Here is a 24,773-nt window from a genome sequence, read left to right on the forward strand (position 1 = left end):
GGCCTCCAGGGACTCAGGCGGCCCATCCAGGCTCCATCTCCTGCCCCAGAGCCCAGGCTGGGTTTCTCCCTCCCCATTCCAGGTTTGGGGGACGGGGGAGCAGGAGGCTGGACCAGTGGAGGAGTCAGATACCGGGCCCAGCGTGGCAAACCAGGTGACCTGATTGCCAGCGAGGCCCTGTCTACCAGGCTTCCTGGAGGACCCTGTCCCCCAGGACTCTGGGACCCACGTGCAGAAGGCGTTAGGGTCCAGACAGGTCATTAGCCCCATTTTAGAGGCGAAGGAACTGAGGCTCAGGAAGGTGGAGTGACTGCCTAGTGTCACAGGATTAGTGAATGTCCGCGGAATCCAGGTCCCACCTGACCCTTAAGACCTTGGGAGATCCCAGGCCAAACTGGTGGGGCCACCACCCCGGGTGACCTCGGGGAGGGGGTTGGGGGAGGACCACTTTGGGTTCACAAAGGACGAGGAGAGTGGGCACCCGAGGAGGCCGCCCACCCTCCAGGCCTGGGCCAAGGGGAAGGGAGGAGGGGTCGAGGGAACAAAGGGAGCGGGGAGGGGGCGGCGCGGGGCGCGGCCGGGCAGGTTGGGGGGGGGCAGGTAGGGGCCGCTTCCGCCCGGCGGGAATCCCGGGCCCCCGCCCCCAAGCTTCACCTTTTATGGTAAGGCGGCCGGGGCGGCGGGGCGGAGGGAGCCGAGGGGGCGGGGAGGGCGGAGGGCGGGAGGCGCCGCCGCTCCTGGCTCTGCTCGATCGGGTGACCGGCCGGAGCCGCCGGGGGCGCGGGCGGCCCAGGTAAGCGGAGCGGGGTGGGGTGGGGGTCCCGTCCTGCCGTCCGCGCCCCCGGCTGCACACAGGTGACAGCGCGGGCAGCCCCTGGCCGGCGCGCGACCCTGCTCCCCGGCCCGGACCCCAGCTCCGGCGCTCCCGGGGGGCCCGCGGGCCGGGGGCCGGGGTGCGGGTCTCTGTTCCCCGAGCGGAGGGTGGGCAGGTCTGGAGGTAGCGCGGGTGTCCCTGCCCCGGAGCGGCACGCGGGGAGAAGGGATGGAAGCAGGGCGGAAGCTCCCGCACAAAGAGGACAGCGTCCCGCACATGGATCGAATTAAAGTCCCCGCCGGCGCCCCACCGTGACCGGGCCAGCCGCCCCGCCTGGGTGCTGCGGGAGGGCGCCGGGTTTCCGAAGGTCCGGGAAGCTCCGGGCCCCTTTCCCCAGCCGGGGTTAGGCGAGGGGCAGGAGGGGCCGCGGAACTGCCCCTCTCTGGGCCTCATATCCTCTGGGGAGTGGTGCTGGGAAGGGGTGGGACTGAGCTATCCCCGGGGTGTGTGCCTGGGGCACCCTGGCCTGAGTCCTCCTCCAGCCCAGATTCTGAGGACCGCTTGGAGCGACTGGGCAGCGCCCAGATCCCAGTTCTTCACATTGATTGAAGCCAAGTCCTGGTCTTCTCAGGCCCCCCAGGGGTTCCGCCTCTTGCGTGAGGTACTGAATAACCACCCGGCTTTCTCTTGGCACCTACCCAGTACCGAGATCTTGAGCACCCCCTCTGCTTTTATCGTCTCAGCCACCCTTCCAGAAAGACCTCATTATTTCCACTCTGAAATAACAGAGGCCCAGAGAGGTTCAGTGACCTGCTTAGGGTGGCCCAGGAGGAAAGAGGTGGGGTTGGGGATGGACTCAGCCCTGTGGGCCTCCTCCACTTTCCCTGGGGTGGGAGAGAGGGAGAGGCCCTTCTGTCCCAGGCTGCGAGGCCGGGAGAGGGGTCTCAGTTTCACTCCCACTGTCTGCAATTTAACTCCCAACCAAGCCTAGGCTGCTCTCTCGGAGTACTGAAGAGCACAGCTTAGAGGTGGTCCCAGAGGGTTTGGGAGGAGTAGGACCAGGGACAGAGGGCATGGTGGGGGACTACCCCCATCCCTGGAGGCCCTCCAGGTCAGCCAGCCCTGCCCCTGCCCTGGGCTGCAACCTAAAGCCGGGCTGGGTGGGTGGCTGGATCTCAGCCTCCTTCCTTCCTCTTAACAGGAAATGACTTTCCTTCCCTTTGTTTCCACTTTCTCCGCTTACACAACTGGATCTCACTTTGGTCCTCTGGGGGAGGAAGGGTGGCGGCCGAGGGTCCCCTGGGGCTCAGCTGGCTGGGAGGCCACCCCGCAGGGAGCTTTCTCACACACCCTCACTCCAGGGTGACCTGGGGGGCATTGGGACCCAAGGGGAGCCTTGGCTCCCTTTCCTGCTCGGGTCTGACTGACAGGGCTTTGAAAAATCCCTAGCTCGGCCCCTTCTCCTGGGGCCTGAAGTCCCTGTTGGAAGCGCAGGGAAGGAATAGGCCTGGGGATGGGGGGGAGGGCAGCCCAGCTGTGAACATCTGGCTTCAGATGTTCGTCTGGGACGTTCGTCCTGGACATTGTCTGAGAAGTCAGCAGATCTGATTTCCCGGAGGGGTGTGTTGGGGTGGGGTGGGGTTCAGGGCAGGATGGGAGGGAGGCAGAGAAGGCACCCTCTGCAGCCTCCAGGGATGAGCCCAGAGTTTACTGGCCATCTGATAGTTGGTCTGGATTGAGCCATTCTGTGTAAGAACAGGCCTGGAGATTTTGCCTCCCTACCCTGACCCACCCTGAATCATCCAGGGGAGAAAAAATGTGATCTCTCAGGCCCAAGGATACCCCATGGACTTCCTGGTTGGATCCTCAGTTCAGTTCAGTTCAGTCACTCAGTCGTGTCTGACTCTTTGTGACCCCATGAATCACAGCACGCCAGGCCTCCCTGTCCATCACCTACTCCCGGAGTTCACTCAAACTCATGTCCATTGAGTCGGTGATGCCATCCAACCATCTCTTTCTCTGTCGTCCCCGTCTCCTCCCGCCCCCAATCCCTCCCAGCATCAGAGTCTTTTCCAGTGAGTCAACTCGTCGCATGAGGTGGCCAAAGTATTGGAGTTTCAGCTTTAGCATCAGTCCTTCCGGTGAATACACAGGATTGATCTCCTTTAGAATGGACTGGTTGGATCTCCTTGCAGTCCAAGGGACTCTCAAGAGTCTTCTCCAGCACCACAGTTCGAAAGCATCAATTCTTCGGCGATCAGCTTTCTTCACAGTCCAACTCTCACATCCATACATGACCACGGGAAAAACCATAGCCTTGTTGGATCCTGCTCTGTTAGAATTCCAGGTCGCCAACCTCTTGCTTGGGGCCTCACCTGGCCTCATCTATACAGTGGGGGCAGGACTTGCCTGGTGGTCCAGTGGCTAAAACTCCATCCTTTCGATGCTGGGGGCCCGCGGTTCATCCCACACGCCCTGCAACACACCATGCAGGCTGCAACTAAGACTCACTGCAGCCAAATAAATATTTTAAAAAGTGAAGTGGGGGCATAGCAATCTGTGCTAAGAATTAAGTGTCTTTTTAATGTATTGTTTTATAATTATTATTATTTTGGCTGTGCTGTGCAGGAAGGGTGCATGGGATTTTTAGTTCCCCGACCAGGGATTGAATCCACGCCCCCTGCATTGGGAGCATGGAGTCTTAACCACTGGACTGCCAGGGAAGTCCCAAGAATTATGGGACTTTGAAGGCTCAGTAAGCACTGGCTACAGTGCCTGGCACACGGCAAGCACTTTATCAGTGGGTGCCCTTGTTCTTGTATTTAAACCTTAGATGCACTCTGAAACTTGTTTGCAAAAATAGATACTTAAACTTGTAACAAAGTGTGAAACCGAGGACTGCCAACAGAGGTGTATGTACTTCCAAACATCACTTACAAAACAGGATATAGAAGAGAAGTACTTTACAAGCTTTATTCCTAAATTGGTTTCTTTTTCAGAACAGATATTTTATTATCAGAATGAGCTACACGTTTTAATCAAAGATAAAGCAATTTAAAGGGAATTTAGGAGCGTATATTATTACTATTCTCTATCAGTCTCCAGGAGTCCACAGTGGCCGGTGGAGGGAGGCCTTTGAATGGCCACTCAGGCTCCAGGTCATTAGGGTCCCTGTGGGCCGGCCTTTGGGGCTGAGTCAGGGTGGCCCATATGGAGAATAAGGTAGAAAAAGGACAATTCCCTTCCCTGGGCACAAGCCCTGGGTGCCCAGTAAGAACTCTGGAGCTGAGTGTGGACAACTTGCCCCACCCCATGACCCCACCTCATCCCTGGCCCCAGAGCCTACTCTTGGCAGGAAGCACCTGAGAGAAGGAAAGTGCGCTCTCCCTGGCCCCGATGCTGCCCTGCTCCCAGATTCATGCTTTGATGTCTCCTGTGAGCTGGACTTTGGTCATGCAAAGACCACAGACGCAGTTGAAAGCATATGAGGTCACTTCCAGGGAGCGGGCAGACATGATAATGGTGAGCCAGTGTGGCCTGTGATGGGCTGTCATTGCCCTGTGGAGTAGACAACTACCCTCAAGTAGGAAATCAGGGGAGGCTTCAGGGAGGAGGTGATGTTTGTGCTGGGCTTCTAAGGAAAAACTGGAATTTACCCTGCACTGGGCAGGAAAGACAGATGGTAGGAACATGCCAGAGCAAGTAAGGGAGAGTAAGGGTGAGTGGTCTAAGGTGGTCAAAAATTGGTTGAGGCCAGGGGAATTTGGACTTTATTTTAAAGGTAGTACTGAGCCATGGAAGGCTTTTGAGTAGAGAAGAAACAGATTGATGCTCCAGAAAGATCACTCCAGAGGCAGAATTGGAGATGCTTGAGGCACTCACCCCTGTGCCTGAACCAGGGCATGACTTTGGAGATGAGAGCAGGAGAGATTCTGGCCACAGGATCAAGACTTGATTGGATGTGGAGGCAGATGGCCGAGCACAGGATGCTGGTTTGTGAGCTGGGCTGGAAGAGGGCAGAAGAGCTGGGTGGCCAAGAGCATGGACTCCGGATTCAGATCCCAAGTTCCCTGCTGCATGACCCTGAATGAATGACTTCCACTTCTTCCTCTGGGCTTCCTCATCTGTAAGACGGGGATGGTAACAGTGCTTCTCCCGCCGCAGCTGTGGGAGGTGTGTGAGTTAATGGGCGGAAAGTGCTTAGGGCAGGGCTGGCCCAGGATAGGCCTTGGTAAACAGTGGCTCTGATGGTTAATCTGTCCCCTTTGCCTCCTGGAATCCAGCGCTGATGTTCTAACCGTTGATTCACCCTGTCTCCCTCCCCTAGTGGAGCTGGCCTGAACGTTGGGGACCTCAGCTTTCCTAGGAAAATCCAGATCCCAGGTGAGGAAGGTAGTTTGGGGTGCGGCCCTCGCCTGGGCCTGGCAGTCAGTAGTGCCGAGGGTGGGGAGCTGGAGGAGCGGCCCCTCCCTCACGCTCCTTGGAGGAGGGAAATTAATCATTGGTGAGGTGAGCAGGGCAGGGCTGCCCTTTGTTCAACCAGGTGTGTGGGTTGGAGGACGGGCAGTCAGGACTGCTGGGTCCCCTAATGTGGCCAGGTCACCTGGTGGGCACCTGCCCTTCCCTGGGGGACCATCCACCACCCCTTTTGTGACTGGGTGGGATGCTGGCACCGTGGGGTGGCTGCTCCTGTCTTGTTGGGGGAGGGAGGCTCCCTGCCCTGGGGGTGTCTGGTGTCCAGGTAAAGCGCCCCTGCCTTCCACACTCCTGCCATGCCCTAAACCCTGTCCAAGCCTGAGCCCCACTCTGTCCCCAGCCCCACCAGGAGCTGAAACAATGGCCTCCAAGCCTGAGAAGAGGGTCGCCTCGTCTGTCTTTATCACCCTGGTGCCCCCACGTCGAGATGAGGCTGTGGTTGAGGAGGTGAGGCGAGCAGCTTGTGAGGCCCGGCCTGGCCGCCCCTGGGAATCTCCTGCCCCCACGAAGACACCCGGAGCTGGCTCAGTGGGAAAGCTCCGTTCCTGGATGCCCCCTGGCAGGGCTGCAGCCCCAGGGCCAGCTGTTCCACCTCAGCTTTCCAATGGAGGTAAGAGGGTGAGGGCACTGGAGAGGGAGATTTTGGCAGGTCACTTAACCCCTATGTTCCTCAGTTTCTCAATCTGTAAAATGGAAATAATGCTAGTAACCACCTCAAAGGGTCCTCGTGAGGATTAGATGAGTTAACACATGGAAAGTGTTGCTCCCAGGACCTGCCTTGTAGAAAGTGCTGAATACCTGTTTATTATTCGGAGCCAGACACTGGGGATAAAACTTACATCCTAGTGGGGAAACATAGTAAAAACATAAAATATCCTATCAGAAAGACACAAATACTATTTCAGAATTGAACACAGTAAAGAGTTGGGGAGGTGCAACTTTTTATGGGTTAATCAGGATGGCTTCTCCAAGAAGGTAATAGCTCAGCTCAGTTAAGACTTAAAGGACACTATAGACCTAGAAGGGAAATGGGAACAGTTAGTGCAAAGACCCTGAGGCAGGGATGAATTTGGTAATTTGAAGGAACTGAGAGGTAGTTTTGTTCTCTGTTGAGCTCTGCATTCACTTGCTGTGTGATCTTAGGCAAGCTGTTTCCTTCCTTAAACTTCAGTTTCTTCCTCTGGAGGATGGAAATTTGGTCATGTATGTGATGTGAAGGGGCTTCCCTGATGGCTCAGTGGTAGAATCTGCCTGTGAATTCAGGAGACATGGGTTCGATCCCTGGTCTGGGAAGATCCCCTAGAGAAGGAAATGTCGACCTTACTCCAGTATTCTTGCCTGGGAAATCCTGGACAGAGAAGCCTGGCAGGCTACAGTCCATGGGGTCACAAAGAGTCTGACACGACTTAGCAACTGAACAACAAGAGCAAACGTGGTGTGAAGTCTCAGCTATTGGAGAGAAACAAGGAAGGAGGATGACATCGGGGCCCGAGGCAGCTGCTCGTCTGAAGGGCACCAGCTGGAACAAGGAGGCATTGAGATGCTTAGTGTGGGAGTCCTCAGTTGCGTAGTCAGGTGTCCTGCTGTTCCAGAGTGAGGCTAAGGAAGCTTCCTGCATCCATCACCATGGAAACCACCTTAAGGCCAGAAAGTGAAAAAGTAAAAGTGTTAGTTGCCCAGTGGTGACTGACTCTTTGCAACCCCATGAATTGTAGCCCACCAGGCTCCTCTGTCCATGGGATTCTCCAGGCAAGAATACTAGAGTAGGTATCCATTCCCTTCTCCAGGGGATCTTCCTGACCCAGGGTTCAAACCTGGATCTCCTGGGTTGCAGGTGGATTCTTTACCGTCTGGTCACCAGGGAAGCCCCAGAGACCAAAAGGAAATGTCGGTTATAGGAAGCCAGACACAGGAGGGAGAAGGGACCACACGTGGACATACATAAGAGCACATGGCTATTCGTATAACACGCTTCTTCATTATAATACAGCCTCCTAAACTGATCTTCCCTTCCTAATGACACATGCCAAGAACATCCTCCTGCTACTTCTTGTTTTTCTTTTCGACCATACCTCAGCTTGGGGCATCTTAGTTCCCCAACCAGGGGTGGAATCAAAGCCCTGGCAGTGAACGCCCTGAGTCCTAACGACTGGATCACCAGGGAAGTTTCGTATAGAAGAACTTGGACCATGATGACCAAAATTCACACCTCGGAACATTGATCCAATGAAAAAAAAATTATGTTCCTTCTGGGTAGGAGAGGAGGAGCCTAGGAAATAGAGTTTAGATACCAAAATGCCAAAACTTTGGGATGTCTTCATGACTTATCGGAATTATAGGCAGAAGATCCTGGGAGTGTTGTTGTAAAAGCTGACAGACCTTCCTCAGTTGGGGGCTAGACTTACAGTGGCTGGTTAGCCATGTTGCTGACTAACTTGCCAATCTTGGGGCTCAGCTCTGCTTGGACTAAGAAGTTCTAGGTGAGCAGAGGTCATAAATCTGACCACAAAACACAGAGGTGGGCTCTGGGGACCTACCTTCTGCTTAAAGCCAGCTCTACAGCAGGCTGTCATCTGACACCTGACCTATGCTTGTCCCCTCAGGAATGAATGAATGAAAGTCACTCAGTCATGTCTGACTTTTTGCCACCCCATAAACTATATAGTCCATGGAATTCTCCAAGCCAGAATATTGGAGTGGGTAGCCTTTCCCTTCTGCAGAGGATCTTCCCAACTCAGAGATCCAACCCAGGTCTCCCGCATCGCGGGCAAATTCTTTACCAGAGTCACAAGGGAAGCCCTGTCCCCTCAGGAACCCATCAGCATTTCTTGAACCCTTTCATCCTGGCAGAAGTCTCCCCTCTCCCTCTCTTGAATTCCTGCCCTGGCTGGGACCTGCCCGCCCTTCACAGCCAAATGTCGAGAACCTCAGGCATTTGGGAGAGGCCCTGGTGCTTCTGCTGTCTCTCAGTGACCTGGTTCTTGACTCAGTCAGCTCATGGAGCACAGATTCTCATACTTTAGCAGCCTCAGCATCTCCTGGGGGCTTGTTCCAACCCAGCCAGCTGAGCCCCACCCTGGGCCTTCCTGATTCAGCAAGTCTGCGGTGGGGCCCAAGAATTTGTATTCCTTACATGTTTCCAGGTAACTCTGGTGCTCTGGCCTGGGGACCACACTTAGAGAATGAGTATCTGGTCAGCAGGTGAGACTTGCAGATGAGTAGTTCTCAAAGTGTGGCCTTTGAACCTGCAGCATCGGCATCACCTGGGAAATGTAAATCCTAGTGTAAATTCAGTGTCATTTCAAAAATGTTAATTCCCAAAGCTTACTCCAAACCTGCTGAATCTGAAGCGCTGGGGTGGGGCCCATCCTTTGGCTTTTGGGAAAGCCTCTAGGTGATTCTGGGGCCAACTCAGAGGTCTAGAACAAGCTTTTCATCTGTACAGCCCTTGAGAGACAGAGAGGGCTTATCTTTGTCGAATGGGTGGGAAACCTGAAGCCAGAGAGGTGCCTCAGTGAACATGCAGGAAATGGGACCAGAGCCCAGGTCTTCAGGCAGCCGGGCTTCAAACCCTTTCTGTCTGCTTTCCCTAGGTGTTTAGGACAGTCTGATGTAGGGCAGTCTGACCTCGCTGGAGCCTGGCCGACCTCATACCTTCATGATAGGAGGTGGGCGGAGTACCTCCATGCTCTTTCTCCCAGGGCACTGTTAATAGCACTCACCCCGAGTGTGGCAGTGGACACTCCTGCACTGTGGTTTCTCTCCTGACTGCTCCAGTTGGAGTTCCGGGAGGAATCCTAGGGGGCTGGGCAGCCCCTTGTCAGGACAACCTGGAGGGGTGGAGGTTACATTATCATGAGTGTAAGAGTCAGACACAATTTAGTAATTAAACAACAAACAACAGGGAAAACAGTACAGGGAGCCCTGCAAATCCCACATCCGGTTGCAGCAATTACTGAAATTTGGCCACATTTGTTTCACCTGTTCCCTTTTTATTTCCCTCTCGTGAAGTATTTAAGGGAAATGCCAGTAATCAAGTCATTTCAGCCCCACATTCTTACATACAGAAAGAATGGTTGTTTTCTTACATAAACTCAAGTCCGAACAATATATAACAAAATCAACAGGAATGCCGTAGGATTATCTAATGGTCTGTCCATAATTGACATGCTTTCCCTCATCTGCAAAATGAGGGGAATTAAATGAGATGATTAATCCTTTGAAATCAGAACCCAAGTGAGATCCATAGCAGTGCTGGCCAATAAAATATCATGCAAGTCACAGATGCAAACCTCTTCTGTAATTGAAATTTTTCTAGTATCCATGCTGAAAAAAGTAAAAAGATATTACTTTTATCAATGAGATATTTTACATTCTTCTTTTTAGTACTAAGCACATCTCAATAGCCACATGTGGCTGGTGGCTTCTGTACTGGACATCACAGATCTGTACATTATATAAACCTCTTAATTCTAGGGACGTCCCCTCTCTTGATCTCTCCATGCCCTGAATTTCTTGCAGAAACAGTACATTTCTGTAGAATGTCCTGTATGCTGATTGGTTCTTTTGGGTCCCTGTGTGGTTTCATCTAACTTATCCCTCTCCCCCTCACTTTTTTTTTTTTTGGCCACACTGTGCTGCACACAGGATCTTAGCTCCCCAAGCAGGGATTGAACCTGTGTCCCCTGCAGTGGAATCATGGAGCCCTAGCCACTGGCCCTCCAGGGAATTCCTTTGGTTTTTGTGTTTCTTTGGTAAGGACATTTCATCAATGCGGCCCGTCTCTTCTGATACGTGACACAAGTCAGAAGACCACTGATGTCTGCTGGGGGTTATCGGTGGGTTCGGGTGGTGATGGTGATAGTTGAGCAGCTTCTCTGGAAAATTCCCTACCGACTGTCATCCCCTTGATACTTTCAGCACCTGATGGTCGTTACATCCATCTGTTATGTAACTAGGCAGTGGTTCCCAACCTTGAGTGGCGTCAGTGTCACTGGAGGGCTTCCAGAACACCCCATGACCAGGCGCTGCCCCAGAGCGTCTGATTCTGCAGACGCTGATTCTGTGATGGGCTGAGAAGCTGCGTTTCTAACAAGGTCCCAGGTGATGCCACTGCTGCCGGTCCAGGAGTGACACCTTGAGAACCACCGTCTTAGGGGCTGGTTTTGCTTACATTTGAACAAGGCCCTTCTCATGGGGTTTCCAGTGCTCCGGCACCCCGCGGGGGGAAGCTTGTTATAAAAGGCTTTGGCAGCCACTGTTTTCTGAGCCTGGACCAAATGCCAAACGCTTACCTGCATCATTTTACTTAATCCTCATGAACCACCCTAAGCAATTGAGACCCACGTTCCATTTGAACAAACTGAGGCTCAGAGAGATGGTTTCCTGCTTAAGGACACCCAGCACATCAGTGGTGGAGTCAGAGCTGGAACCCAGGTCTGGGTGACACTGGACCTGAGCCCTCAGCCACCATGCTGCCCGGCCTCCTGGGTAAGTGTCACCTCCTCTCTGCGCCTGTGGAGACTCTGGCCAACTGTCAGCTCCCTCTGGTTTCAGGGTGTTCGCTTCCTCCTCCGCCCCTGGACGTTGGCAATGCACTTCCAGACCTGGACCTCCTCCCACCTCCGCCTCCGCCCCCTCCAGCGGACCTGCCCCCTCCTGACGAAGAGCCCCCCTCCGCGATGGGGGCATCACTCATTTCAGACTTAGAGCAGTTGCACCTGCCCCCTCCCCCACCCCCGCCACAGGTATTGCCAACCCCCTGGTACCTGATGGAGCTCCACGGGTCAAAGGAGGGAGGGTTAGGGGGCAGGGGCTTTCAAGATTTTAAGCCTGGAGGTTGTTATTTCCCTTCTACTCGAGGGCAGGCCCTCTTCAAAGCTCTTTCAGACTGGTAAGAGTTGGATGTGTTTTTCAAGATCCCTGGGGAAGGGATGCCACAGCCTTTCCACTCAGTGCTTCCATCAGCTCTGAGGAGGACATTCCCCTGCATCTAATCTAAATCCTTCATCCTGCAGAGGAAACCCATCTCTAATCCTTTGCCCTTGACAGGGGCATTGTAGACATAGGAGGGTTCCAGGCCAAGGGAAACCATGACTCCAGGAGATTCCTTAGAAGCAGAAGGAAGTAGCATTCACTGGGTAAAGGGACCCAGATCTAGGAGATGAGAGAGCAGGCTTCAGTTTAGGCCTCTGTACCAGGGGGTTCATGGGAGGGGGTGCTTTCCTGGTGGCTCAGCAGTGAAGAATCTGCCTGCCAGTGTGTGAGATCCTTGGTTCAGGAGGATCCCACATGCCACAGGACAGCTAAGCCCTGCACCACAGGTATTGGGGCCTTAGAGCCTGGGCTCTGCAGCAGGAGGGGCTGTCACAATGAGAGGCCCACTCACTGCAACTAGAGTAGCCCCCACTCCCTACAGCTAGAGAAAAGCCCAGACAGCAACAGGGACCAGGCACAGCCAAAAATAAAAACTATTAAAGGAGAGGGGGCTAATTGTGCCTGGTGCCACCAGATGAGGGGCAGAACTGTGTGGTGTCCCTATTGGATGACTCTTCTCCCCTCTCCCCACAGGCCCTGGTGGAGGGGCCTCCACTGCAGCCTCGGCCCAGTCATCTCAAGCCCGCAGAGGAGGAGCTGCCGCCCCCTCCCGAAGAGCCTGTGGGCTTCCCTGAGAGAGAGGCCTCCACAGGTATGGCCGGAAAGAGTCTGTGTGGCCCACTGGGGCCCTCATGGGGCCAGCATGGACTTGCAGGGGCAAGGGGGGACAGGGACCAGCTCACAGTGCAGTAATGGGCCTTACAGTTGTGAGGCATTTTTATTTTTACTGCCTTAACCTTTTTTTCCTTTATAACTAAAATCCATTTAAATATTGATCTGCAAAACTTACCATGATGGCAAAAATGCCTTGAATTTTTTCACTATTTTAAGTTTTTGAATACATAACACCGTTAAATAGTACAAAAGAAAAAGCACAAGGAACCTCTCTGGTGGCCCAGGGCCTAAGACGGCATTCCTGATGCAGACAGCCCAGGTTCAGTCTCTGGTCAGGGAACTTGATTGCCTATGCCGGAACTGAGAGTTTGAAAGCTGCAGCTAAAGATCTTGCATGCCACATCTAAGACCCTGCATGGCCAAATAAATAGAGACAAATTTTTTAAAGAATAAATAAAAGGCACAGAAAGGCACATTCCAGATAGACAATCTGTTAATATCTGGTGCATATCCTTTAAGAGGTATCTTATGCATATGCAAGCAGATACAAATATATCCTTCCTCACAAATAGGAGCAAGCTCTGCGCTGCTATGCACTTTGCTTTCTTTTCTTCGTTCAGTCTTAGAACTCATTCAACATCGGAACATAAGGAGTTTTCTTGTTTTTCACAGCTGCATAGTATTCCTTAGCTGGGCCTGACTACATGCATTTAACTGGCTGCCTGTGGACAGGTGCTCAGGTGGCCATGCTGAGTGAATTGCCTTGCACCTAGTCATTTTGCCCATGTGCAAGTTCGTGAGATAAATTCCTGGAAGAGGAGGCACTGTGGTATTTTTGCCAAGTTGTCCTTCTTGGTCATCCCCATCTACACTCCCACCGATGGCGTCAGAGTGCCCATCTGCTCACAGCGTCTCCAGTACTGTTACTCATTTAATAAATGGCTATTAAGTGCCTACCACGTACCAAGGCCTCCTGTAGTCCCAGGTTATAAAGTAATTCTTCTCTGACTTCTTCCAGTGTTCTTACAGTTTCCCTTTCCACATCTGAATCTTTGCTACATTTGGAATTAGCTGGGTGTAAGCTGTCACGATGGAGCTGTCTGTCTTGTGTTGATTTTTTTGCAGATGGCAACTCATTTGTCCTAATACTACCTGTTTGAATTTTAGCTTTTTCTTTTTTTTTGGCCACACTGTGTGGCATGTGAGATCTTAGTTTCCCCACCAGGGGTTGAACCCAAGCCCCAGCATTTGAAGCACAGAGTCTTAACCGCTGTACCGCCAGGGAAGCACCTTGATTTTAGCCTTTGAAAGGCCACTCACCTTCCTTCTTAGTGTTCCTCATGATCCTCCCCATGAGCTGAGGCTGTGCTTACAGCCTCTAGGGGTTCTAGATCGGTCCTGGGTGGTAACTGGGTACAGTTCTCCCAGGCTGGTCGGATCACAGCCTGTGTTTCCTCTACCCTAGACATCTGTGCCTTCTGCCACAAGACTGTGTCCCCCCGAGAGCTGGCCGTAGAGGCCATGAAGAGGCAGTACCATGCCCAGTGCTTCACGTGCCGTGTCTGCCGCCGCCAGCTGGCCGGGCAGAGCTTCTACCAGAAGGATGGGCGGCCCCTCTGTGAACCCTGCTACCAGGTAAGCCCAGGGCTGTTCCCCAGGTGCCAGCATTGAGTATATCTTTTCCCACAACGATCTGCGGAGGTAGGCGCTAGTGACCCATTTTACAGATGAGGAAGCTGAGGCTTGGAGAGGAACTCGGCCAAGGTGTGTGCATTTCCCATGGCTGCTGTAACCAATGACCACAAACTTGGTGACTTCAAACGATACACACTTATTCTCTTATAATTCTGGAGGTCCAAGGTCCAAAACCAGTTTCACTGAGTTAGAATCAGTGTTTTCCTCCCTCCGGAGGCTTTAGGGGATAATTCCATTCTCACCTTTTCCAGCTTCCAAAAGCTGCATTTCTTGGCTCCTTTGTCCATCTTCAAAGTCAGCAGTGTGGCAGCTTGCATCAGTTTCTCTTTTCTCTCTGTGTCAGGTCTCCCTCCGCCTTCCTCTTTTAAAGATCCTCTTGATGACATTTGGGGCCCACCTGCAAAACCCAAGTTGATCTCCCCATCCCAAGATCCTTAGCTCAGTCACACCTGCAAAGTCTCTTCTTTTTTCTTTTAGCTTTTTGTTTTGTATTAGAGTGTAGTCGGTTAACGAAGTTGTGATAGTTTCAGGTGAACAGCAAAGGGACTCAGTTGCACATGTTCATGTATCTGTTCCCCCCAGACCCCCTGGCCATCCAGGCTGCCACATAAACATTGAGCAGCGTTCCCTGTGCTGTATTTGTTGGTTATCCATCTTAAATATGGCAGGTGTGTACATGTCCACCCCAAACTCCCTCCCTAACTGTCCCTTCCCCCCGGGAAACTTAAGTTCATTCTCTAGGGACTTTCCTGGCAATCCATTTATTAAGACTTCGAGCTTCCAATTCGGGGCATGGGTGCAATACCTGGTTGGGGAACTAAGATCCCACATACTGTATGGCATGGCCAAAAAAAAAAAGTTCATTCTCTAAGCCTATGAGTCTCCCCATCCCAAGATCCTTAACTCAATCACACCCGCAAAGTCTTTTTTTTTTTTTTTGGCTGTACTGCACCACATGGGAGTGCTGAGTCCTTACCACTGGACCACCTGGGAATTCCCTGCAAAGTCTCTTTTGCCGTGCCAGGTAGTCACAGGCTCCAGGTCTTAGGACCTAGATACCTTTGGGGCATCATTCAGCCTGTCACACTGTCACACCCTGGTCAGTGGTGGAGCTGGTGACCTGCCCCGGCCCTGGCTGGTTCTGGACCCTGCTTGTGGTCTTGCCAGTCCCTTACCTAGAGCCACGAGGTTCCCATGTGAGCTGTGATGGGACATCTCTGGGTACCACGTGTAGTCTGGAAGCACTAGTTTGGATGCCAAGGTACTGGAATTGCTAGCTCTCCAGTGGCGCGTGGTGGCGTTTCTCTGTGTGGTATACAGACCTGGGGGTGCAGTCAACCTCACCTTGTCCTCAAAGATTGGTGACGCCTGGCATTCTGCATTTTTAACAAGTCTCTCGAGTGATCCTTTTATACACTGAAGTCTGAAAACTACTGATTTGAAGGGTTAGAACATTTGGAGTCGGGACTGTTTAGAAAACCCAGAATGACCTGATCCCAGGCAGTGAGGTGCTATGGGAGGAGAGGAGCCAGGCCGTCCCACCCTGACCCTCTGACTCCACCTGTGTGACTCCTCTGATGTGCTTATGCCCTTCCCCAGGTTGGATCCAGGCAGGGGTGAAGCAGTGGTGGGGAGAAGGGGTGAGGGTGGGGTTTTCGCTGAGAGCAGCCAGGAGGGCCTTCAGCAGCCAGTAACGGGGGGAAGCAGGAAATGCTGCCCTACCTGACACATCTGTCCAGAGGAAATCAAGTTAAGATGAACAGGAGCACAGCCAGGAAGGGGAAGAGACATGCAGGAGAAGAGGTGGGTGAGTTAGCGGGATGCCCTCTGCTCTGCCTCAGTAATACCTACCCCTTTCTGTCTCCTTCTCTCTCCTTTCTCCCTCCGTCATCCCACCTCATTCCAGAAGGGATTTGAGGTAGCTCGTAAGAACGCACATATAGACTTCCCTGGTGGTCCAGTGGCCCAGATTCCATGCTTCCAGTGCAGGAGGCCCAGGTTTGATCTCTGGTTGGGGAACTACATCCCAGATGCTGCAATCACGACCCAGTGCAGCCAAATAAATAAATACTTAAAAAAAAAAAAAAAGAATGCACATAATAACTGTAATCAGTAATAACGTTGTACACTTAAAACTTCATTAAGAGGGTAGATTTCATATTAGGTATTCTTACCACAATAACACAAAAAGATTTTTAAGGACACATATAATACTATGAGAAGGCTTCCCGGGTGGTGCTAGTGGTAAAGTATCCGCCTACCAATGCAGGAGACATAAGAAGGTGAGATCCCTGGATCGGGAAGATCCCCTGGAGGAGAGCCTGGCAACCCACTCCAGTATTCTTGCCTGGAGAATCCCATGGCCGGAGGAGCCTGGCGGGCCACAGTCCTTAGGGTCACAAAGAACCGGACACAACTGAAGCAATTTGACATGCACACATAATACCATGAGATATCAAATAAATTGATAAAACAGAGGAAATCAAGATAGAAAGTAAGGTGAGATCCAAGGAAAGTTAGTACTCCAAAAATATGTGAAAGACCCTTATACTCATTCCTAAAAGTGGAGCATGAAATCAGACTATAAACTTCCAGGTAGCCAAATGGAAAGTGGTAAGTTTCAAGATTTATCATCCATAAGATAAAAAGCATGACAGTTCCTCTGGGAATACCTTTTACTGATTCTGAAGCTTTAGAGAAATTTTTCCTATGGACCCTCGTGGACCCTGTTCTCGAGCATTTCCTGATCACAAAAAAAAGATGCATTCATAGCTTCATGGCAGGGTTTCTCACTGTAAACCAGGGCTACAGGGCCAAACTTGATCCCCTGTAAGCAACGTGGAGGTTTAGGGGTAGCAGTTAGTGTTCCGATTGCATGAATGTGAGCACCTCTCCCATACCCATGCCTCCTGGGCCCCTGTGGGTAGCTGGTCCAGTGCCCCTGGTGGCTTGAAGGGGGCACATCCACGGGCTGGCTCTGAGGCGGTGGCCTTCTGTCCCAGGACACCTTGGAGAAGTGTGGCAAGTGTGGCGAGGTTGTCCGGGAACACATCATCCGGGCCCTAGGCCAGGCCTTCCACCCCTCCTGCTTCACGTGTGTGACCTGCGCCCGGTGCATTGGGGATGAGAGCTTTGCCCTGGACAGTCAGAATGAGGTGTACTGCCTGGACGACTTCTACAGGTATGAGAGGGGACCGCACGCCGGTGGGGCGTGGAGGACTGCATGGGGCTCAGGTGGGATGGCGTTGTGGAGCCTGAGTGCTGGAGGCTGGGTCAGAGCCATCCTGCCATCTCTGGGCCTGCAGAAGCCACCACTGCCCGTTCTACATACCCTGTGTCTGAGTGACCACCTGCTGGCCGCTAACACCTTTTTTTTAAATTGGAGTACCATTGCTATACAGTGTTGTGTTTCTGCTGTACAACAATGTGAATCAGCCATATGTATATATACACCCCTCCCTCTGAAGTCTCCCTCCCACCACCGCATCCCACCCCGCGAGGTCATCGCAGCGCCCCAAGCCGAGCTCCCTGTGCGATGCCCTAGCGTCCCCTCCAGCTGGCCGTGTTACACGTGGCAGTGTCTGTATGGCAGTGTTCCTCTTGCGATTCACCCCACCCTCTCCTTCCTCCGCTGTGTCCACAATTCCGTTCTCTACATCTGCGTCTCTCTTCCTGCCCTGCAGACAGGTCCATCTGTACCACTTTTCTAGATTCCGTATATATTTGTTAATACACGCTACTTGTTTTTCCCTTTCCGACCCACTTCACTCTGTGTGGCAGACTCTAGGTTCATCCACATCACTACAGATGACCCACTTCTGTTCCTTTTTATGTAGCTAACTCTTTGAGCAACTCCACTTGGGTCAGGCCATTTAATCTCAAAACTGTTAGTACAGGCAGGCACTATTAAAGGTTCTGTTTTGGCAAATGTGGAAACTGAGACACGCAGTGCATAGGTACAGTGAGTCTCCTACATACGAACCTTCAAAGATGCGGACGTGCATCTGATTCCAGCAAGGCCCCAGACCCTGTGCGTCGTCAGGGAGGAGTGAAACTGCAGCCTGCGCTCCGCCTCCTGTTGCTGACGGTCCTTCAGCTCTACCACCCCTGCCTCTTCTCCCTCCTCTGTTCAGTAACTCTTTTTGCCTCTTCACTTGATGCCAGCCCCTGCAGGCCAGCTGTTGTATGTACTACTGTACTTTTCAAGGTGCTGTGCCATAAGATTAAAAAATGTTTTCCCTATTTTTGTGTTTGTTTTTAAGGTACATATTTGTGTGAAAAGTATTATAAACCTATTATAATATTCTATAACTGACTGTGTTAGTTGGATAACTTTGTTGGAGTTACGAACTCACTCTTGGAACAGAAATCATTTGTATGTAGGGGACTCACTGTACCTAAGTCTCCCTGATAGTAAGTACGGAAGCTGCTTCAAACCCCGTCCAACTGACTTCAGGGCCTTGCTGTCTATCCGCAGACCGCAGTGCCTCCCCTCGTAGCTAGACCCGTATGGAGCAATGGTGACACACATGTCCAAGAGGCCTTGTCCATCATTGCCCAACGGGAGAGACAGAAGCTCCTAGCAGAAAAGGAAAGAAGAAAAAGCAGTGATCTGTGATACAAGACCAGTGAAATGGGTTGACCCAAAACACACACATGAGATTTCTCTGCTTCCCAGTTACTTCCTTCCCTTGGGCTAATTATACCCTGGGAAGCTGGGTCTAATTACCCAGGTCTCTCCATTTGCTCCTGCCAGGAAGAAATAGGCGTTTGTGGTTGTAGCTCCAGGTGTAGTCACATAGCAACAAATCCAAATAGCTCTGGGAGGTGAACCAGAGCCAGCCCAGGTTCCAACAGTGAATTTCTGCAGTCGTGGGTGTGAACCAGAGCCAGCCTGGGTTCTGACAGCTCATTTCTGCGGTCGTGGGTGTGACCGCCTCCTGAGCTTGGGTTTCTTTCTCTAGGAAGTTCGCCCCGGTGTGCAGCATCTGTGAGAATCCCATCATCCCCCGAGATGGGAAGGATGCCTTCAAAATTGAGTGCATGGGAAGAAACTTCCATGAGAATTGCTACCGGTGTGAGGTGAGTGGAACAGTGCTGATTTAATTAGATGTAGCTGGGCCAGTCCGATCACCACATGAGCCCTGTTGAGAGCCTGCTGTGTGCCAGACCCTGGGCAGAGACAAGTCCAGGTGAGGGCTCTGATCTCAAATTGCTCACCATCCAAGACTTCCCTGGCGGTCCTGTGATTAAGACGCTGAGCTTCCAACGCAAGTGGTGCAGGTTCGATCCCTGGTTGGGGAACTAAGACCCCACTTGCTACACGGTGCGGCCAAAAAGAAGAAAATCGTTAGCCCAAGCTGTCTAATAGCAGAGACAAATGAGAATGGAAATAACTACAAGTGTAGTCTTTGAGTTAATGATAGAAACCAAACTCACCCTGCTTTCTACAAGAAAGGAGATCTTAACAGGAAGGTTCTTGGTGGTGATGTCATTGATGACATCAAAGGATATAGGGCTTTTTCTCCATCTCTTGGTTCTGCCTTTCTGCAAGTGTTTGCTTCATTTTCTCTCGCTGTGTCCTGGCATTCTCTGTGGGGCAGGAGATGCACGGTTGGCTCAGGTTTACATCCTTCCAACTTAGAAACCCCATCCAGTGATCCCATACAGTCCCAAGACCTCTGATTCACCCAACTTGGATCACATGGCCCATTCTGGATCAATCAGTGGCCAGGGGCTCTTATTGATAATCTCTGGGGCCAGGGAGGCAGCACTGTATGAAACCATGGGGATTGATTTTGTACATGCTCAGTCACTCAGTCATGTCTAACTCTCTTCAAATCCATGGACTGTTGCTCGCCAGATTCCAGAGAATTTTCCAGGCAAGAATACAGAAGTAGGTATCCATTTCCTCCTCCTAGGGGATCTTCCCAACCCAGGGATCAAACCTGCATCTCCTGTGTCTCCTGCATTGGCAGGAGGATTCTTCACCACTGAGCCAACTGAAAGCCCCCTGAGCGCCAGGGAAGCCGTGATACAACCATAGGAAGGACAAAAGGAATGCTGGGCAGACCCACACCACTGATGTCCTTTTAAGGTGCTATGAAAGAGCATGTATAAACCTGCTTTGTGGCAAAGAAGGCAGTAAATTAAGTCAAGTGATCAAGATTGGTACAGTCAAGCACTCTTACTTAATTTTACTGACTAAATTATTTTCGTCTCTGCTGGGTCTTCCTGGCTGCACAGGTTTTCCTCTAGTTGTGGAAGTGGGGGCTACTCTCCATTTGCGGTGCACGGGCTTCTCATTGCAGCGGCTTCTCTAGTTGGATATTCTAGGCTGTGTGGGCTCAGTACTTTCAGTTCCCCAGCTCTAGAGCACAGGCTCAGTAGTTGTGGCTCAGTTGCTCTGAGGCATGTGGGATCTTCCCAGATCAAGGCTCGAACCCATGTCTCCTGCATTGGCAGGCAGATTCTTTACCTCTGAGCCACCAGAGAAGCCCTCAAAGGCACTTGTAGAGGAGGCCGTGCTTAACCTGGGTTTTGCAGGATGAGTAGAAGTTTGCTGCATAGTCCAAGGGGGAAAGGAAGTCCAGAAAGAGGCAAGGGCCTGTGAAATCCTACAAACGGCCTGAAGAATTGGAGGAAGTAAAAGTTTCTAGGTGTGTCTGGAGTGTAGACTGCTGGATATAGAGTGAGGCCAGAGAGAAGAAAAGGGCCCCAGGTGCCAAGCTAAGGAGTCAGCCTCAGGCTGCATGCAGGGAGTAGGGAGGCTGAGGTGGGGAGGCTGGTTAGAAGCTGGTACAGCAGTTCCAGCAAGAAATGCCTGGAGAGCCGCACAGGCCTCACACTCAGAAGGATCCTCTGTTTGCTTTGAAGCTCTGCTGTCATTTTTTTTAATTCTTCATTTTTGAATAAGGGACTCTGCGTTTTCATTTTGCCCCAAACTCTGCAAATTATATAGTCAGTCCTGCCGGGCAGGCTCTAAGAATCCACCCTTATCTCTTCCTGTCTTCCTCATGTCACTGATGTTTTGGTGATGATGACAAAGGTATCTCCTAAGTGGGGACTCAAAAAGCAAATCTCTTTCTTTTTTTTTTTAATTTTAATTGATGTATAGTTGATTTATAGTGCTGTGTTAGTTTCTGGTGTACAGCAAAGTGATTCAGTTATACATATGTATATTCTTTTTCATTGTTTTGCCTAGAAATTCCGTGGATGGAGGAGCCTGGTAGGCTACAGTCCATGGGGTCTCAAAGAGTTGGACACGACTGAGTGACTTCACTTTCACTTTTCACTTTCCTTTATGGTTTATCACAGAATGTTGAATATAGTTCTCTGTGCTGTACAATAGACCATGTTGATCCATCCTATATGTAATAGTTTGTAACAGAGCAAATCTCATAATCAGCCAGTGAGATTCCAAACATTTATTCACTCACATTTAAGCAGAGGTCTGGAGCCAAGAAGCCATTTTCACTGAGAGTGACCTGAGAGTTTAATCAAGAAGTTGACACACTGCTTCATAATTATGTTGACATGTTGGTTATAGTTCAAAGTTCGGCTGATAACACATCTTGAAAGAACAGCGGTGAAATTCAGATGCTGTTATCCCTGCCATAGCCCACATTAGGTCCAGTGGCGACTGGCATTTCCGTGGGCCTAGATGGTGAGCAATAAACCCTCCCTGCTTCTTGGTCAGCTTATTGGGAACATTGCCCAGGCTACTGCCGTGAGTCAGAGTTTGGACTCATTTCAGAAATTAAGGCTTCAACCGCAGTGGCCTGAGCAGATGTGGGTACAGTTTCTCTAGGAAGGGAAGTGGGTTTCAAGGTGCCGTCCACACTCTTCTCACCATTCCTGCCCTTTTTTTTGGCTGCACTGTGCTGCCTATGATCTTTGTTCCTGGACCAGGGATCAAACCCACACCCCCTGCAGTGGAAGCTCAGAATCTTCACCAATGGACTGCCAGGGCATTCCCCGTCCCTGCCTACTTTGTGGTCCATGTTATTTCTTAAAATTGCCAGAAGAGTAACAGTGCTTTCATACCCAGCTAGTATTTTTCAATATAAAATGCTTTCATACACATCACCTTGAAAAGTAGAAATGTTGCACAGTCATGTCGACTGTGCAACATCATGGGCTGTAGCCCACCAGGCTTCTCTGTCCTTGGAATTTTCCAGGCAAGAATACTGGAGTCGATAGTCATTCCCTTCTCCAGGGGATCTTCCTAACCCAGGGATCTAATCCTGGCCTCCTGCATTGCTGCAGATTCTTTCCCGTCTGAGCCACCAGAGAAGCCCCTTATTTAATCCTAATGATGAGCTTTTGATATGGGAGTTATTGTCTTCATTTAAGATGAGGAAACTGACGGTGAGCAAAGTGGTTTTCCCCTGAGTTCTGGACTGGGTCTGACAGCTTTCTGCCACCTGACAAGCTCCTTCTCAGGCTCTGTGACTTGGTCATAGTTGAGGTGTTTCTTCATTCGATTCTAATTTAGAAGAGGTTACATGTGCCCCTTTGGGACTTTAGGTTTGGCGCTTGGTGCTGTCAGAATGCCAAACAAGAGGCTGTTGGGAATAGCACAGATCCTGGCATTAAATAGCCCAGAGTCACCTTGAGAGACTCAAGGTGCAATTCCAGGGAAGAGACACATGAGGGCGCTCTCCCCGGCTGGCGGAGCTGGATCAGGATGGCTGGGACTCCTGAGTTGTCTCTAAGATCAGCCTTTCTGGTCTCATCCGTGTGGCTCTAGGGAACACCAGCCGTGCCCCGAGCGGGTCTCTGGATGTTCATCATTCTTGTTATTTCCTGCATGTGCCCAGGTGAGCCCCAGATGAGGTGCAGGCTTGTGGCAAAATGGTAAATTTAGCAAAGTCTGGGCCCCAAGTCCCCATCCTCATTCTAAAATCTTTTGGGGATTTAAAAGTTGGAAAAATGAAGGTTTGTGCCAGTGTTGAAGCTGTATTAACAGTGGAACCAGAAAAAGACCCCTGGACTCTGAGCCTGAAAACCCAGTCCTGTCCTAGCTGTGGAACCAGCTGTGACCTGAAGTGGATGCCATCCCTCACTTGATCTCAGAGAGGGCTTTTAAGACCCTTCCAGCCTTTTCCATGATACCTTAGGGGGCTTCTCCACCAAAGGGTCCCCTCTTCTCCCAGTGTCCTGGATTCTTCTCTTGGGTGATTCCGTTAATTTCCTCCATGGATGCTGGCAAGTCCCACCTGCTTGGGCTCCGCGCTGCAGGGCTCAGGCCTAGGGTCTCAGGCTCCACGCTGCAGGGCTCGGGCCTGGGTCCATCCACATGTGTCTTGTTCCCACAGGACTGCAGGGTCCTCCTGTCTGTGGAGCCCACGGATCAGGGCTGCTACCCACTGAACAACCGTCTCTTCTGCAAGCCATGCCACGTGAAGCGGAGTGCTGCGGGGTGCTGCTGAGGGCACCCTCAGGCCCGGGGCTGCGGCTGCACACTAGCCCTGCTTGTCGGGGCCCCTTCCCTAATTTGTGTCCCTTCCCGACCTGTTCTGGCATGCTTTCCTTCCAAGCCACACAAAGGGACCAGCTTGCAGCTCCGCCCATCACTTCGGCCGCTGAGCCCTGGCCTCCTCCCAGCTCAGAGCACCCTTCAGACTCTCAGCGATTCCTTTTCTCCTCTGGGCACCAGAAGGTTTTCGTACTGTGAACGTCATGCCCGGGAGTCCCACCTCCACTGCTCTGGCCTCTCTTGAGCACTGGCCTCGACCTCCATTTCCAGGGGTCAGTTGGGTGAGTCTCCAGCGGGCACCCTGTGTCTATAGCAGTGATCCATGTGCTCTGAGGGTGCTGAGCTATTAGAGTACAACCCCAGAGTCCTTTAAAAAGCACTAATTTTAACATTTGAAGGTTAAATGATGAGAAACATACTTTGGATTTTGGGGGAAGGTGGGGAAATACCTTCCATTGTTTATAAATATAGGTAAGTGACCCTCCTGGTGGCACGGACTTCCCACCTTGGGGCCGTGTTGACATGGGGCTCAGGCCCAGGCATGAACCTGCACAGCAGCGGCAGGAGCAAAGGGTGACACGCTGACACCCAAGGACGATGTCAGCAACTCCTCCACCTGCCTTCTGGCACCTCCTCCCGTGTGATTCTGCAGATACAGATTAAGTGCCTGTTGTTTGCCAGGGAGTGGAGCACAGGAGCCCTTGGTTGTTCCTCCTGCAGCCTTGATGGGGGCTGTGCTCACACACACACACACACACACACTCCTCCAAGACAGTATCAGGGGTGTCCCCCATCCCCTGCTTGGGCCCTTCAGCCCAGGCTGCCCTGTGACCACTGCCCACTCAAAGCCACACCTCTAAGATTTTTTTCCCTTTTAAGAAAAAATCACTTGCTGCTTTGTAACTTCTAAGATATTTTGTAGGGCATGAACACATGAAGCAAAAGGTGCTTTCCTCCCTAGGGTCGTCTCAATGTACCACATGCTCTTAGGATTCTCGGAGCTCCAGGTATCTGGAGGGTTTCTGTGTAGGGCCCCTTAACGGCTTCAGACCAGAGCAGAGCTTCTTGCCCGAAGCTTAGAGCAGTGAGTCCCAAACTCCAGGCATTCCCATAACCTCCACAATTTTTATCATATGAGGACCTCCTGTTCTTTCACTTCCTTAATATTTTCTTTAACTCAACGTCCTTTTTCTTTTTACTCACTTACCGACTAAGCAGTATATCCACACAGTCACATGTTGATGTGCTAGTTATACATGAAAATAAATGCATAACTATTCAAACTTTGTCTGTGTTTCAAATAAGATCTCACCTCGTAAATGCTGGCCTTTGCTTAATAACATCAGAAAAATCTCAGGACATCTGCTCTGTGTGCATGTGTGTGTGTGTGCTCAGTTGTGTCTGACTCTGCAACCCCCTGCACTGTAGCTCTCCAGGCATTTCTGTCCATGGAATTTTCCAGACAAGAATACTGGTGCAGGTTGCCATTTCCATCTCCAGGGGAATCTTCCCAACCCAGGCATCAAACCTGCATCTCTTGAGTCTCCTGCATTGGCAGGCAAGTTCTTTACCAACTGAGGCACCAGGGAAGTCCCC

The 24,773-nt window shown here is 51.5% G+C and overlaps 1 protein-coding gene across 2 annotated transcripts; it reads left to right on the plus strand.

Annotated features, from left to right (window-relative positions):
- Positions 1-716: 716 nt before the first annotated feature.
- Positions 717-24,467, plus strand: FBLIM1 (filamin binding LIM protein 1). 2 transcript variants are annotated; one of them, XM_055419293.2, is made up of 10 exons: positions 741-793; positions 2,873-3,161; positions 5,142-5,197; positions 5,631-5,900; positions 10,847-11,037; positions 11,861-11,978; positions 13,467-13,636; positions 16,699-16,877; positions 18,661-18,778; positions 23,017-24,467. In XM_055419293.2, the coding sequence occupies exons 4-10, from the start codon at positions 5,651-5,653 to the stop codon at positions 23,128-23,130; spliced, it is 1,140 nt and encodes a 379-aa protein (XP_055275268.1). In that variant the 5' UTR covers positions 741-793; positions 2,873-3,161; positions 5,142-5,197; positions 5,631-5,650; the 3' UTR covers positions 23,131-24,467. The 2 variants fall into 2 exon arrangements, with proteins under 2 accessions (XP_055275266.1, XP_055275268.1); XM_055419291.2 differs by lacking the exon at positions 2,873-3,161 and having other exon boundaries at positions 717-793.
- The last annotated feature ends 306 nt before the right edge of the window (positions 24,468-24,773 follow it).

Source organism: Moschus berezovskii, chromosome 17 (assembly GCF_049115385.1).
Source record: "Moschus berezovskii isolate FMDL1 chromosome 17, NW_MosBer_1.0, whole genome shotgun sequence".
NCBI lineage: Eukaryota > Metazoa > Chordata > Mammalia > Artiodactyla > Moschidae > Moschus > Moschus berezovskii.